This window comes from Corapipo altera, unplaced genomic scaffold (genome assembly GCF_003945725.1).
Source record: "Corapipo altera isolate COAL_440 unplaced genomic scaffold, ASM394572v1 53, whole genome shotgun sequence".
Classification (NCBI taxonomy): Eukaryota; Metazoa; Chordata; class Aves; order Passeriformes; family Pipridae; genus Corapipo; species Corapipo altera.
In genome coordinates, this window is record NW_020884900.1 from 3,048,003 (window position 1) to 3,064,253 (window position 16,251).

The 16,251-nt window shown below is 38.4% G+C and overlaps 1 protein-coding gene across 6 annotated transcripts in view; it reads left to right on the forward strand.

Moving 5' to 3' along the window:
* Positions 1-16,251, forward strand: part of LDB3 (LIM domain binding 3) — a 121,863-nt gene that overhangs the window by 71,690 nt on the left and 33,922 nt on the right. For 5 of the 6 annotated variants that reach the window (XM_027649396.1, XM_027649398.1, XM_027649395.1 and 2 more), the window contains 2 exons: positions 1,707-1,876; positions 2,833-2,869. In XM_027649396.1, coding sequence (XP_027505197.1) covers positions 1,707-1,876; positions 2,833-2,869 — 207 coding nt within the window. Of the gene's footprint in view, positions 1-1,706; positions 1,877-2,832; positions 2,870-6,663; positions 7,566-16,251 lie in introns of those variants that run through there. The other variant, XM_027649400.1, reaches the window with a different exon arrangement.

Below are 16,251 nucleotides of genomic sequence, written 5' to 3' on the forward strand. Positions count from 1 at the left end.
GAAACTTTTTTTACATAACTTGTATGTTTTGTGGCAGAGCTTAAACTGAAGAGTCAGGTTTTTTTCTAAGTTCACCTTTTTTCCGAGCTGTGCTCCATCACATAAATGATTGTGTTGAAACATGCAAAAAAAAAATTACTGAGGTTTGTGCTGTGCTGGGTCCTCAAGAAAGTGATAAGTTTGCATAAATTGGGGGTTATGAAGAACATAAATACTCCTCCAATAAAACCTGAAAATTCCTAGAGAGATGGGCTTCTTTTGGGTCCATATAAACACTGACCATGTTTGTGAGCCACTGACCTGAAGAACATGTCCCATGCTATTATGTCCAGATCCATCAAAACTGTGTATTGATGAAGAGGAGTATGTCAGCTGGAAAATACTGATATTTAAAGCACTACCTGGTAATATTTTTCATCACAGTGTATGTTGTTGCTGTGTGTAGGATGTCAGACATGCTTCTTGGCTTTTTCATGATTTCTCTCAGGTCTTCAAATCACAGACTCAGCTTCTCTGTAGATTTTCTCTGCACAATGGTGTCTTAGAGAACACTAAGTTTGAGCCTGAACCAAGGAAGAAACTTTTATAGCAGAGGACTGCTCCTGGAACTTTATGGCAGTGACTTAGTTGGACCAAATGGCCCTTAACTTTTAACAGAACCATTTCTCAGTTTTCCTGAAGTTGAGCTTGCTGCTTGCAAAGCTCTTTATGGAATAACAAGTTAAAGCTGTTACAATAAATCACTTGCTTCAAAAATAGACCTTGTATTTAGAGAAGCCATGGAGCCAAGTTACTCCAAGCATACATCATCCCCTCAGTGTATATTCCTGCAGCTCTGTTAATAGTTAATTTTAACTGTGCTATGCAGAAGTTATTTTCACAGGGGAAAAAAAGGCACTATTAAGTTACTAAGCCTGTTTCTAGCTTGCATCATAAAGAGAGGTTACTTCACTTGTGCTACAGCTTTGATTTTAGGTGTGCACAATTGAAAGATTTTTCCTGGATCTGTCACTTTGCAAGATGAGTAGACATGTTGTAAGACTCTGAGATACATTCTGTTGCTAAAGATTTCAGATAGAGCATATGTATGCAAGTCTTGAGTACAAGTCTAGACTTCTTTGCTTCACAGGTTTAGTAGACAATGAATCCAGACTTATGGCAGATGGAAGTTTAATTCAGAGTTTAACAAAGAATCATCTCTAGAAAGAGCTATAAAAGCCTACCACATTATTTTTATAATGAAATATGGGGTTTATTTCTAAGTACAATCTCAAAGTGCATTGGTCCAATACTGTAATTTAAAGAAGTAGCATAAAACACTATCAACATGAAGTAATTTTTATAAGAAATAATAGGGGACAGGAATTCTCAGAGAAATAAATGTTTTTGCCTGGCATACTCGCCTTTATCACCACACGTTATTCCAACCACTGTAAGCTACTTGTGGCTTCCTTGGCTGAGGAATCATGAACAGATATTTCCAAGCATTTTCATGCTGTTCTGAATATGCAGATTTGATGATAACAGGCTGTTCCAAAGATAGAACGAGCCATAACATAAAATTGATCAATGTATTTTTTTAAGAAGTGGTAATTTCAAAGCCATGTTGTGGATTGCTGTTACTCTGGGTGATAAGCTAAGACCAGAGAGGTTGGAAGGAAAGCCACCATGTGCTGTTTCACAATGTTTCACTTTCTGAATTACAGTACCCTCCCTCTTAAAGACCCTCACGTAGACAGTGCCTCCCCGGTGTATCAGGCTGTGCTGAAAACTCAGAACAAGCCCGAGGATGAGAGTGAGGACTGGAGCCGCCGCTCCGCCAACCTGCAGTCCAAGTCCTTCCGCATCCTTGCCCAGATGACTGGAACAGAGTACAGTAAGTGGAATAACAGAACATCCTCCTCAGCCTGATTTCAGATTCCTGTCGTTATGTATCGCCCCAGTATTGGCCACTGATTCTGAAGGAATCATGACCAGACTCATAGTTTTCAGTCCAAGATCCTGGATGTAACTAGAGGGAATAGGAAATCAAAGTGTACAGTCTCACCTTATGCTTTGTGAAGAAAATTCTTTGATCTGCCAGAAGTCTCACCATAAAACTATAACAGACTATATAGTAAAAGAGCATTTGGGACCCCATAGTTCTTCCTACTTACAAATAAAATTTCTGCAGTGCAATTTTTTGTTCTCCAGCAGCTTAGACATACAAAGCTGTCCATTCACTAGAAAAATGACAAATAAGTCATGTCTCTTGTAACAGCCTTTTATAGAAGTGACTTCTGGAGGTCAAAAAAAATCATGGATCACCATTTGTCTTGAATCTATGGTTCTATCAGCCCTGTTATCTAAACCTAGATCTGCTATGAATGTAACAGGAGATTGAACTTTGCTGCTTGTTGCCTATGGAAATATTTTTCTGACCACCTGGTACTAACTTCACAGCTGGTTTCTGATCTGGAGATAAGGAAGTTCAGGGCCCTTTCCCACATCAGAGGGAAATAGTGTTTCCTATGGATCTACTGCTGATGCCTCTTGTGCTTTCCTGCAAAACAGCAGGACCTCTCTGTAGAATCATTGCCTACAGCTGTGAAACACTGCTAATAAATGAATGACAAAGTAGCTGTAATAGCTACATTCCTCCTAACATCCTCCTTCCCATTTCTAGGGAACTGCTCCTCCTCATGGTGTTCTTACAGATTCCACTGCTGCAAAATCAGCATGAATGCACCTTTAGATAGGCTTTTGATATGTTTCTAAGGAACTTATTATTTCATCATAAAGCCAATTCCTTTCTTTCTTTCTTTTTTTAACTGAAATACTTTTTGTCTGCAGTGCAAGATCCAGATGAGGAAGCCCTGAGGAGGTCAAGGTAGGCAACCCCCTGTGAAAAATATGGCTTTCTCCTTCCTGATAACCCAATAATTTTTTAAAATGGCATTAATACGAACCTCCTTTATTATATTTTTGTCCTAAAATAGTCTAATACATTTACTTAAAAATCACTAAAATTAAAATGCTATTTGTGAGAGGCATTTGAATGAGAAGGATAACAAATTAGCATGCTTTTAGGAAAGACAGTGCAAAATTCCTGGAGTGTGTGTTCAAATCTCAAAGCTCTTTGCTCATGCAACTTTCCTGTACTTTACTGGGTGTGTGAATGTGATGAATTCCAGGCCCCATGTAACTACTTGATTGTGTAAATGGATGAAAATATATATAATATTGTGATAGCACTGAAATTTGTGAGCAATTTATTTGGATGACCCTCTGATTGACATTTGATTCTCCTTAAATGATACAGTAAAGGAGTTGTTTCCATCCATACCCATAATCATTAGCTTATGTTTTATTTGGAATAAACATGACCCAAATTTATAGAATACGGAAGCACAGGACTGCTTTTGCTAGTGGATAAATGTATTTGTTTCATATGATCTATCAAAAACACTTAAAAAGTGGATATGTTCAGAGATATAATATGGAATTAAAGATTTATCATCATCCTGCATAGCCAGGAAATAGATGTATTAGAGATTCTTATGTTGAGCTAAAAACTGCAGTTGAATCAAGAGCATCCTGCGCGTAAGCCTTATTTTCTGTTTGCATACTTCAAATCCCTATTCACATGAGCTACTCTAAGCCGCTGGCTGAGTCTGTGATGTGTTTGATACTCAAAACACCTCCTTTCCTTTTTCTTTTTTTTTTTTCTTTTTACTGCTGTACGGCTTCTTTGAAGGTTCTGAGCTTTTGATCACAGTGCAAGTTACAAATGTTGAATCAGTGAGAAAGAAATCTGTTATCTTCCCTGTGAGAACACAAGTGTGCTTTCAGCTGATGTTTGCTATAAACCTTCCATTGCAGTTCACCCAAGTTCACAGCTGAGTGCCCGAACATCAGGCTTGACATTATATCCCTCAGGGATTTATTTCTTCCCTCAAATGTGCAAGCCTAATTCTCATTAAATGTATTGTGCATTATCTGTTTTGATGTAATAGCACACATCCAAATCCTTACTATGATGGGATTTAAAGCATTGTGATGAACTTAAAAGTCCCCCATTCACATCTGAGAGTAATATGTTGTTTTAGAGGAATAATCTTTCTAGGTGTAGTCTGTGGCTTTGGAAAATTCTAGATACTGGAAAATTTAGGTGGTATCAGTTATGTTGACAATAATTATCTAGTAACACATCAACACATGGAAATTGCACATTCTATCTCGAAGTACATGACTATATTCACTGTGCTTTGCATGTTTTCTGCAGTTTTGAGGTTTCACTGTGTTATCTTTTGTTTTCACAAGGAGATTCTGGCTATGTTTAGGCACAGCTGAACAGGTTTAAGGGCATTCATCGGCAGTAGAGTCAAGGGAACATGTACTAGGTAGTTACACAGGAACTGTGCAATTGGTGTGAGCTCCGGGGCAAGGAATGAAATGGGGTCTCCTTCCTGCCTCCCTGACAGTGCCTGTCCCATGTGGGTGGGTTGGTGTCTGCCTCAAACATTGCATACACTCCACTGGAGATGTGGTAGCAAAAGCCCCAGTTGTGCATGCATCGATCATAGACAACTCTTTGGGACCTGTTTCATCTCTTGGGAAGGCACCTACCACTTTTGATTTTGTAGGGGATGGAAGGATCTGTGTCAGATGCACAGACTCCATGCTTGAACTCCACTCTATTCCAGCACAATGATGAAATAGAAAGTCCTCTTCAGCATCTACTTCAGATCCAGACTATACAACCACACCTTTCTGCACATCCACAGTTTGGGATCATCTGGAAGGTTTCCTGGGTTCTTGAAAGCGAAAGCTTTCCATGGAACCACAGAACCTGTGTCTTGCCAGATTCAGTATTGCATTAATGCCCTGCTGTACTGGACTTCTGGAAAAATCCTTCATGTTCCAAAAGTTAAACTGCCAGAGATTTGGAGGGCAGGGGATTTTGGTTTCAGGGCATGCTGTGAGCAATCTCTCTGGTGCTTTCTCTTGCAAGAACTGCATGAAATGCTGATCAGATTTCTCCCAAACTCTTGGGGGACAGAGGGTGATACGTGTAGCTTATTTTTGACAGAACTGCTTTACATAAAAATAGTCACTTTTAGATTGCTGCTTCTAACTTCATGACATATGTTCTAAATGAAATCCATGGAGCTTGGGCATTTTCGGGTGACAGAATATCCCTTTCAGTTAATATTAATGAGCACGTTGCATGACTGTCCCTCGCTCGTGCTGCTGCTATTTTGAAGGCACACATGAGATTATGACTTGCTATGAAAACTTTCCATTGCTGGTGTGATGATCGTTGTGGATTATTTTCTGGAAAGAAGGGATGTATTTCAAGCCAAACACATGTTTCTGAATACCTTTTCCTTGAATGGAGGGATAATATCTCGAAAGTAGTAAGGGAATTCTTAAATTGCATGTCAGACCCACTGAGGCTGGTACACTCCGGTGTAACTGGAAAAAGTGCCATTGGGAAGTTTCAGCTAGGAATACTTTATATCTTTTAATTACTGAAAAGCATAAAATATATTTTGAGAAGTCATACATCAATACTTCTTCAGGAATGTTACTTGCATGACACTGTTATTAAGAACAGAAGATTTAGAAGTATCAGTGAATTTGTTGGCATTTACTGTTTATTGTTTTGTGCTTTCTTCAGCCTGAGGAGTAAAACCAGCTCAGTCTGCTCATTTCTGTTTGGCTGGTTTCACTCTCAAGTTCCACTGCATTAACACAATTAATTGTCTTGTGTTTTGAGTGTAAATAATGAGGAAAAAAAATTACCTTGTTTGCAATGATTCAAATACATTTTGCAAATAATGAGAACATTTTATTTTCCATTCTGTTTGATATACTTCTCCTTCACTGTGCTCTCATCTCACATCCTCCTTCTTCCCCTTTTTATTTACAACACCTGAATTTAAACTGTAGAGTGTCTAGAAAAGGCTAAATCCTGAGAGGTGCTGAACATGGCTCAACAGCCCCAGTGTGCAGTCAAAGGTAGCCAGGGAGGGTAGGAGATGGCCAATACTTCACAGGACTCTGCTTTGAAAATCCCATGTTGTTCTGCTTTGTGACACCCATGACCAGAAATATTTATGCAAATGTCAACACTAATACTTACTAATGCTGAGAAAAGCTGTAGAAAAGTACTGCTTAAACCTGTGGGTGATGGTCCTTGCAGGAAGGACAGCAGGATATATATGGGCTGGCCTAGGTGTTACAGAATGGAAAATACCTGCATTCATTTTTCACTTTTATGAGTTAACTGTCACTGACTGCTCAGTTGGGGGCAAGGGAGGGAAAAGCCAAGAGAAACTGGTGGCAGGAAAACAATGGGATTACACTGCATTTCTAGCAAAAGCAGCCCTGTAATACCAAGCAGAAGTCAAAGAATAAGAAGTTATATCAAGTTACTTCTCAGAAATGAACAACTGCAAAACCTTTCATACATGGTCCAAAAAGCATCACCCAGCCTTCATTGCACCGATTTGATAGCTGAGGAGAAAATCCAAATAAATTGCCATTGCCCTAGTTATAAGGCAAGGGAGTGGTAGCCATGGTCCCTAACCCCTTTCTTTCTCCCTCCTTTCTTTCTTCTGTGTTTGTGTCTCTCTCTGTCTCTGTCTTTCTCTCTCTCTCTCTTTCTTCATGCCACAGGGAAAGGTTTGAAACGGAACGTAACAGCCCACGCTTTGCCAAATTGCGCAATTGGCATCACGGCCTGTCAGCGCAGCTCCTTAATGTCAAAAGTTAAAAGCCCACGTTTCTGGGGCAAACACAGACAGAGTTACAGTCAAACATTAACTGCTGTCCCGAGTTAGAGCCCCAGCGTGTCACACACACTGCTGGGGCCTTGCTCTGTAGATTTCTGTCATTAGCCTGTTAGCCATTCACTGTCACCACAACTAAAAATAACAATACAACCCAGTTCGTGTTCTTCATTTTAAAGTAGTTTAGCTTTACTCCTTTACTATCTCAAACTTCAGTATACAGGAAAACATCACTATTGTAGTCCCTTAACTTTAGGAGAAAATTAGAGGGAAGTTGCTGACAGTATTTCTTTAGGAGGAAGAAGAATGAGACTTTTACTGAGTTTTACTGCTGTAAAGATAATGAAGTAGGAGAAAGAAAGCCGAAAAGAAAAACTGACTGGCCTAGACCTTGCTAAATGTACAACATACTTAGTTTGCATAGTTCAATGATGCTGTTTGAAATAAGATATTAGCAATGTGAAGTTATATTTCTTCAATATATTAAAGTGGTAGAGGTTATTTGCTGAAACCATTGCTGTAAGTTTTGTGTTGGAAAATTGAATTTATCATTATATAAAAATGAGAGATAGCTGGGGTTGCTCAGGATCTGTGAGGAAATGACATTTTACTAGAGGTGATTTAGGAGTGAGAAGAATATATCATACTACTGTTGCACTGAAGCTTTTAAAAGCATCTTTTAAGTTTTAAGGAATATGTTGCCCATTCTGTATTGCTCTTGCTTGGACCCACACTTTTTCTGTATATAGCAGCATGCTTTATCTGAAATAAAACGTTTTAAAACTAAAATAATTATGTGCCTGTTTTACAAAGTATTTTATTCTGTTTTAAAACAGTAACTGCTTCAACTGATTATTGAAAGAAGGAGAACTTTTCTTTCCTGAATAGAACATTTAGTCAAAAAGCTTTCCATTATTAGCTAGAATTATTATTAACCTTTAAGTCGTCTGAATTAGAATAAAACTGACAAAGCAGCTGAAAGAACAACAGAAATGAACAAAATATTTTACTAAGTGTGAACAAAGCATAATTAATAGGTAATAGCATAATTAACAGATGTTAGATGACAACCTATTGATAATATTGTTTAGCATTTCCATTTAAATAATTTGCATTCTCTGGCAGTAATTATTAATTTGTCTCTGTGGCAAAGGCACTTGAGACATTGCTGGTGCTTAGAATGAGATCTTTTTGTTACAATAGTACAGTTATTTGCTGTATCAGTTGAGACATGGCAAACCTATAGCCAAGGCTGCCAAATATTCCATATTCCATCTGAAGTACACTAAGGGCAATGCTACTTTCCTTTCTAGTTTGTGCTCTGATCATCAAATGAAACAAAAAATGCAACTACATTAAACAGTTTGTGGTTTCCATAGAAACAGTTGATGTGAGCCCTCAACAGGCTGCATTAGGAGTCCTTGGCACTGACTGAGGCAGAAGTTTCTCTGATGAACCACTGGTCTCTGCAGTGACAGACTGACTCTATCACAGGCCTGCTGGGAGCCCTTAGGGTTATTTTTTTTCATTAACTTCTATTAACTGCAAATCAGGTACCTTTATCTGGTAGTAATAGTTCTGATCAAAGGTTTTATTCAGTGCATGAGATCAGACTCAAACTCTTGTGCTTTTCGCTGCTTCCGAATTTGTATCAGCAGTCAAGTTCATTCAAACTCCCATTGTTTTTCTGTGTTAGAAATAAGGAAAAGTTACTGTTCATGGAGAATTTTGCATGAATCAGCCAAATACTGGAGGGTTTAAAGGGCTATCATACATATTTTAAAAAAAAATCAATTCTTGAGAATTGTTAAAGAGTATGTGAGCGCTAGTTGTTTCTAAAATGCATTTCACTTTTCTTAGCTAAGTACCATAGCAATTCAGTAAACATGCTACTTAATTCACATCATGCAGGTACACTTTCCTTATGGGAACATAAACAGGTTCTGGTCACACCATCTTACTACTGCCTGTGGAAAATCAGCATCACTGCATGAAATAAGAGCAACATTTTAACTTTTCCTGAATGTTACCAAGATCGAACTTTGGTAAACCAAAGTGGTGGTGAATTTTATTTATATATGGGAAATTTCGATAGAATTTAAAATATCAATAGGCAGTTTTTTCACAAACATTAAATGTACCTAAGTAAAAAATTATCCAGTTCTAATTTTTAACCAAGTTAGATTTTTGACAATTTTTCTGAATAAGCAGTAATACAGTTTCTCCACTTAAAAAGGAATTGTGTATCCTTAATGTTTTATGAACAAAATACAGATGCTATGTTTCAAATAGTCCTAGTGCATGTGTTATAATAAAAAAGAAAACCTCTAGATTATATCTCAATGCTTACACTTAATGTTATTTTGAAAGGTGTTTTTTAGTAATTTGATAAGATATGAAATTAATGGAAATGTAATTAAGGCATCCCTTCTCCTTAGCTCTCTTCAGTGGATTTAATGATACAAATTCATGCATATAAACCATGTAATCATATAGAGAAATAATATTAATCCTTTTTTCTGTAGGATACAAAGTGGAATCTAAACAGGCTTGTAGAATTTCAATTCTTTATGTAGTTACAGAGAAAAAAAGATTAATAGAAAAAGATCTTGATTTGGTAGCTTTTGGAACTTTTGCAATATTGAAGATCTTTTGTAAAGGTGCCTTCATTAATCCCTATGGCAAGATTTTCACTACAGCATATTTCTACTACTCATTTCAGTCCTTTTTAAAAAATCTTCCAAGTGATGGACTTTGGATTAACTGTCAGTCAAATTTTCCTATGCCATTTCTTGTTTATATTTAGATTAGTTATTCCTCAACTCTTACTCCTCAGAAATCTTCCTTTATGTAGTCATGACAATCTTCAAGTCCAAAATATTGAATGATACCGATCTTTTTTCATGTAACTGTGAAGAGGCCTTGGTTTTGCTTCCTGAGTAGGAGGTGGCTTTTGTAGAGAAATTGGCCTGGAGTTTTCATTCTACTACATACCGTTGCTAAAGACTGTAACAGACTGAGGTCTGATAAGAAAGCATTAATAGCTTTGAAGAAACAGTAGCTTTGTTCTAGCAAAAGTTCAAGTCTGTTCTAATTTTGCTCTATTTTTAGTATGCTCAGACTTATCTCACTGTATGTGGCTTCTGATTGACCAGCACCATCCTGCAGTGTTTCCTGACTATTTGCAGAAGTCTGCTGTTTTGCCTAGGAAGATTGTTCACAATTAATGACAGTGAGGCTTAAAATAGGTTCCCAATTGAAGACTCGATGAGTCATGTAATTCTTTAACACAGCACTGATGACAGGCAGGTGTATCTGTCCCATGCTCAATATATTTTGACCTGTGACTGCTCTGCTGAGCAGAGGACAATGGTCAGTGACAATACTGTCTTCCAAAAAGCCTCCATGCCAAAAATAAAATAAAATGTAGGATATGAATAGTGATATTCACCCCCTGCCCTTCCCAATATTACCAGTAAATCATAGTCTTATAAGCATTTAATGAAGATACAGCAAAGCTGATGCCAGTAGGAAATCAAAACCAAAAGGCCTTCCAGGTAAATCTGCTTGTCTGGTTATGGCACAGGGACATGCTTATTTTCTGCTGTGGTACAAGACACTTTGATCTAAACTAACCTGTTTCCCAAATCCTGCTGCCCTGCCTTGTGCTCAAATGGTCTCCCCTCACCTCCTGCAGTGCTTAGTTTGCAGCAGAAACACTGACTGCATGCAGTGTGTGCTGATGGGACGTAGTTAGAGTGTGACTTTAGGAGAGTGGGTATGAGAACTTGACCTGTCTCCCTTTCATGCATGACAAAATGACAAAATGAGAAAGGTTCTGTGGCTCTTCCCCTTGCCTCCCTCTTCTCACCCCTCCCTGCACAGGAAGGACAGGACGTTTGTGCTAAGCCATAAATACAGAGGTCACTTCATTGCACTTTCTCTCTCATTATGCACAGCTGGGTGGAGTAAATATTCCATAGCAAGGAACAAGTATTTTAGGGACTACTTTATCACTTTTGAAAGGTCCAACTCTTGCATATCACAGAGCTTTCTGAAGCCTTCCTCAGGGGCAGATGAGGTGACACCAATCTTTCACTTGTACAGTCGGGTTCCCACAGGAACTGAGTTGATTTTGTGGGTTCTTTAGCAGTGTCTACCATGAGTTTCAGTGACTGGGACTATCGTTATGTGTTTTGGAAAATGCATGGATGTTTACACAAATGTTAGTTGGCAAAGTTAAAAAGCTAGAATTTTGGTATGGTACATGGTATTACCAGATAATTGCTTCCTTTAATCAATTTGCCTTTAATTGACAGCTTTCTGCAGTATCCATGAAAATTAATTGACTAAAATTTGCTGTCAAGCACAATAACATCCTTTGTTCTACTTCTGCTTATCAAAGCCATCTGACACCACCAAGACAAGCTAAGGCACCTTAATTCCCTTCCTTGGTTGGCCAAAATTTCCAGTGATTAGCATTACTGACCTTCCCAATTGCCAAAAACCTCCTGTTTATATGCTGCTCAGATTACCAAAATCCTTTTGAAAGACATCATCTATCTTTCCACAACAGCCAATGGAATAAAGCAGACTTCTCTAGGTAGATTTCTCACTTAAGGAACATAACTGCAATAAAGGATAATAAGCACATCAATTTAATATATTCTGTTCTCTGCTTACCTTTTAGCACCTCAAGACTGACAAAAGTATAGGAATAGTGAAATAACTCAGTTGTCTCAGTGGAATTCTGAGTGAAACCAGAAGGGAAAATTGATCAAATATAAAGTCTTTCTTCCTCAATATACTTCTGGAGGTTCTGTGGGGAAAAGAGCTATTTAGAGATCATAAATCCCTTGTTTTCAAGCCAGTTCCCTGTAGAACAAATTCATCAGAGATAGTGAGTGACTCTGGGGTACATTGTATCCACTTGAACGTACCCACTTAAAACAGAACCAGTGAGGGCTCCAAATGCACTTAAGAAACACCATGAAGCTTTTCTCAAAACAGTTCATAGAGAAAGTAATGCATGAGCTAACAGAGCTTGTTAAAGCTTGAGATTCAGTTTTGGGAGTGGATGTACTGACCTGTGTGTAACATGTTGTCTTTACCATCTCAGTCTCCTGCATGTTCCTGTCCACCACATAACCTTTTGCATGAGCAGGAATTAATGTAAACTTTCATTCCTACTGTGGAATCTTTAAAATTCGCCTATGCCTTCTGCAGCTGCTGCAGGCACCTAACCAAGACATCAGTGCACAATGCTGCCTCTCTCTCTGACTAGTCCCTTGCATTGTCTTCAGTCCAGCGAGGGTAAAGCAAGTTCTAACATGCAGCAGGCTTTCCAATAAGCATTGTAGCTCAGACCACTCAGCTGTGGTCTGTGGATCATCAGCCTGGCTCACAGAGCCCTGCTTAGGGTGAGCTGGAGCACAGCACTGGCACTGCTTCCTTTTATTCTGCTTCTAAATTGCATTAGTGTCAGCAAAATTACCCTAAATACTAATAACTTCCTAACAGTTCATTTCCATGTGAGCATTTGTTGTAGCTGACCCAGAATGTTATATGATTACAAATGAGAGAGAGGGAAGGTAAGAAAATCCTTATGAGAGTTTATGAAATAAAATGCAATCCACATTCTGAAAGAGCGACAAGCGTTCTAATTCATACCACTTAGTTACTTGACTCAGGAACTGAACAGCACAGACACATTGCTGTATTTCAGAGGCAGCTGCAAACTTAGCATAATACCACATAGAAGAAGTATGAATTTTCTTATCACCAATGTGCACAAACTAAAAAGTAGGTCTAAAAGAACTACCAGCTGAAATTGAGATCTCTGGGTTCTTGTTCTCTCAGTTTCCCTGGAGAAAAAGTGAAGTCATGAAGAGAAAGAACACTTCAGTGAAAGGGGAATTGTTTCCTGGCATACAAAATCTAAACTTATTGTGCACTGGTTCTGTCTGCAATGGTCACAAACACAACCTGAAAGTCCAGATCCTGTGCTCAGGTGCCTGGTGGCAGATACCTGCACTTTACCAGTGGGGCTGTAAAAAGCTGGGCCAAATCATTCTGTTCAGTCCAGTTGCACACTTAAGGCCAAGACAGGGAATAATTATGCAAATTAAGTCCCAGCTCAAATTGCTACCCATGCTCAGAATTTTGCAATCTTTGGTGATAAAACTGAAAATGGGAGTACCTATACTTGCATGGCAAATATCACTCTGCAAATCTTGGAAAAGAGTGACCTTGCCTTTCCCCCACACCAGTGCTGCTGTGTGCCCAGCTGCATTTATTGTGTGACTGTTACATTTAACAGCAAACCTGCAGGTGCCACTAAAATGCATTCATGGGAGGGGTTGGCTTTGATTTTAGTGAGCTGCTTTGACTGAGTTCCATACTGCTTGTTGAGAATGAGTTGCTGGTTGTTTTCCACTGAATCTATGATAATGCATTTCCTGTTCTGTGCCACTGTCTGCACAAACCAGAATACCTTCTGGGAGAAATGTATTTCCCTGTTTTGGAAAGCAGACATACTAGGAGGATATATTATAATATTGCCACGTTTTGGCGTGGGCTGCTCACATTCTTAACTACAGTGGCTGAAAAAGAGAGACTGGCTCTTGTACCCCTTTTTCTCTGATTCCAAGCTAAAGTTTTGACTAAACCAGCATGATAGTTGTCTTCTGTCCTCTCTGTTAACTGCCTATGATTTCTTTGTGTGTCTTAGGATGTCTATGTTGGAATAACAAAAATATAGCATGGGGGAAAAAAAGACAAACATCCTCAACAGTTTTATAGTCATCTGACCATGGAAAAGTTCTGAGCTGCAAACACAGAAAGGTAGAAATAACCTCATTGGATCAGAACAGCAGTTAATGTAGCTCACTGTCCAGTTTTCAACAGTGTCAGTGTCTCATGCCTTTGAGACAAAAAAATGTTTGAAAGGCAATTATGAAATAACTTTCACACAACTTTACTCCCAGACACACCCTATAAAAATTTCTTTTGAAGTTATTTTGTAACTTCTACTTCTTAAAAGGAAATTGTATTTGTAGGCAAATATGCTTATGTAAATATAAGTCTTATGGTACAAATCTGCACCATCCTACTAGAAAACCAGAATTTTTAATTTCAATAGCTATAGACCTTAATAATCTGTAAATCCACTTCCCCTTTGAAAAAAGGCCAGTATATATCTGTCAGGCTCTGTAGAAGACTACTGGATGACTAATACAGGAAAATAACAATAAACTGAATAGATATATTTATTTAAAAAATCTATAATCTCATTAAAGAGGGTGAGCTGATATTTTAAATACTCAACTGAGATTCAGGAGAACTTACTTCAATTCTTTGCCCTGCTGTAGACCTTCTTTGTGACCATGAGCAACTCTATTAAGTTTTAGTTTCTCATTTGTAAAATTAGAAAAACAGTCTTGCTCCATAAGAGTATAGAGAAAAAACTCAATTACAGTATTCACTTACTGCTTCAGTCTGAAAGACAGAGCTGAAGGACCATGTGGTCTTTCAGGATGCCTCATTTTTCTTATGTCATTAGGTCTTCATTAAACATCTGTTGCCATCTAAAGAGAAGGCAGATGGAAGGTACACAACCTCCACATTTCAACTTGCCTGTTATATGTAGGTGTTTGGGAATCTTTTACATTTGGTTTCCAAAAATAAAGTAGAATGGGAAAGTATTCCCATGTCCAGTTCATACAGTTCAGATTTAACATACTCACTGGAAACTCTCTGAAGTGTCTCCAGGCTCTTTTTAGGATCCAATAGCACACACAAGCTTGGCCTGCAAAGGAATTTTGCATTCAGTTACACCAGTTCTTGTTGATGTGGGTGGGAAAGACTCTATTACTATAATTTCAGTCACTCTGTCTGCATGACCATATCCTGTAGCATATTTTTATGAGAAGGAAGCATTTCAAGATTTCCACTGTATAATATACCCTGTAACTGGGAAGACAGTATACTGTGTAAATCTTGTTTAGATATATGTCCAACATTTAATGAAGTCTGTGGGAGTTGCACTGTTCTCTCAGAATGGCCCTTCTGTCAAAAGCCATTTCAGTGGGGAATAAAAAGGCTGCAGACAAAAAACAAACAAACAAACAAAACCAAAAACAAAACAAAAAAACCCACTAATTTTAAATCTCTTCCGGATAGCTCAAAACTACTATCAGTTACTGGAGCAGCCTGTGTAGCCGCAGAGATATAAACTGCTCATAATATTCTGAGCCAAATTTTTTTAATTTGGTGAAGGTGTTGACTTTACTGAGCCTACCCCAGGGATGTATTGGACTCAAAAGTAAAATTATTTCTGCATTTAGTTAGACAAAATGTTTGATTGTAAAGGCCGTAAATCCAATAGCCTGTTCCTCAAAATGCAAGTATTGCAAATAAGAGGCACAACGGATCTTGAGCCTTTCTTATTGTTAACCAAATGGGCATTACTCCTGTTGACTGGGAAGAGAAATACTTCCTGGAAGCCACACCATGAAGAAGTATTGTGTGCCTTTGAACTCATCTTTCCCTCTACTCTCTGCCTTTTCCTTTGCTTTGTTCTGTGGAAGTATTTTTACTATACTTCTCTCTCTTTTTCCCCTTCTCAACTCCCCTGCCATCGTCACTCAAAGTCATCCTATTTTATACACTCGGGGAAAAAACTTTTGTGAAATGCTGACCTCAAAATCAAGTGACTTTTTTTGCTCTTCTTCGGTGTAGCCACAACTAATGGGGCAGAAAAGTTTGGATCAGATTAATAATAACAACAGAGGTTTAACACTGCTTCAGCCTGACCCCAACTGCCTGCCTTTTGGTCTTGGCTGTGATCCCTCGTAGAATACTTGGGAATAAGCAATATTTTATTCCTTTCAGGCTGTGACTGTGTTTTTTAACATCCTCGCATGACTGTGGCTCTTGGTGTACTAACACTTCCCACACACACACACAGCCTCTAATCCATCCTCCTCTACCCTGTTTCATCCTGTCTTTGCTCTACCTGACATTGCAATGAACTCACAACTTGGTTACTATAAAGGCAGTGTTTGGTTTCTCATTGCTTCGGAGTGGTGAGCTGGTTGATCTCATCAGGGCGTTTGTTTTCAAGACAGGCTCTTCCAGTCCAACCCCAGTAACATTGGTAGTCAGGTGGCAGCGTCTGAGGGGCGTTTCAGGTCCACTTCTAGGTTTGAAAATCTGACTTCATATATTTTAGGAGTTACATGTTAGTTAGAGGTTTTAAAAATTTGTAGAGGACACCTATGCCCAAACCTTTGCTGATCTAAACTGGATTGGTTTTTATAACTTTGTTAAAACTGAACTAAGGAAAAGCCATTTCATATATGACTATACATACATATGTATCTGTAAGTACATAAACACAGAGACACATATAAAATACTGCTAATAATGGGGGAAATATTAAGAATAGCCTTCCAAATGTAATGTAAGTTAATGA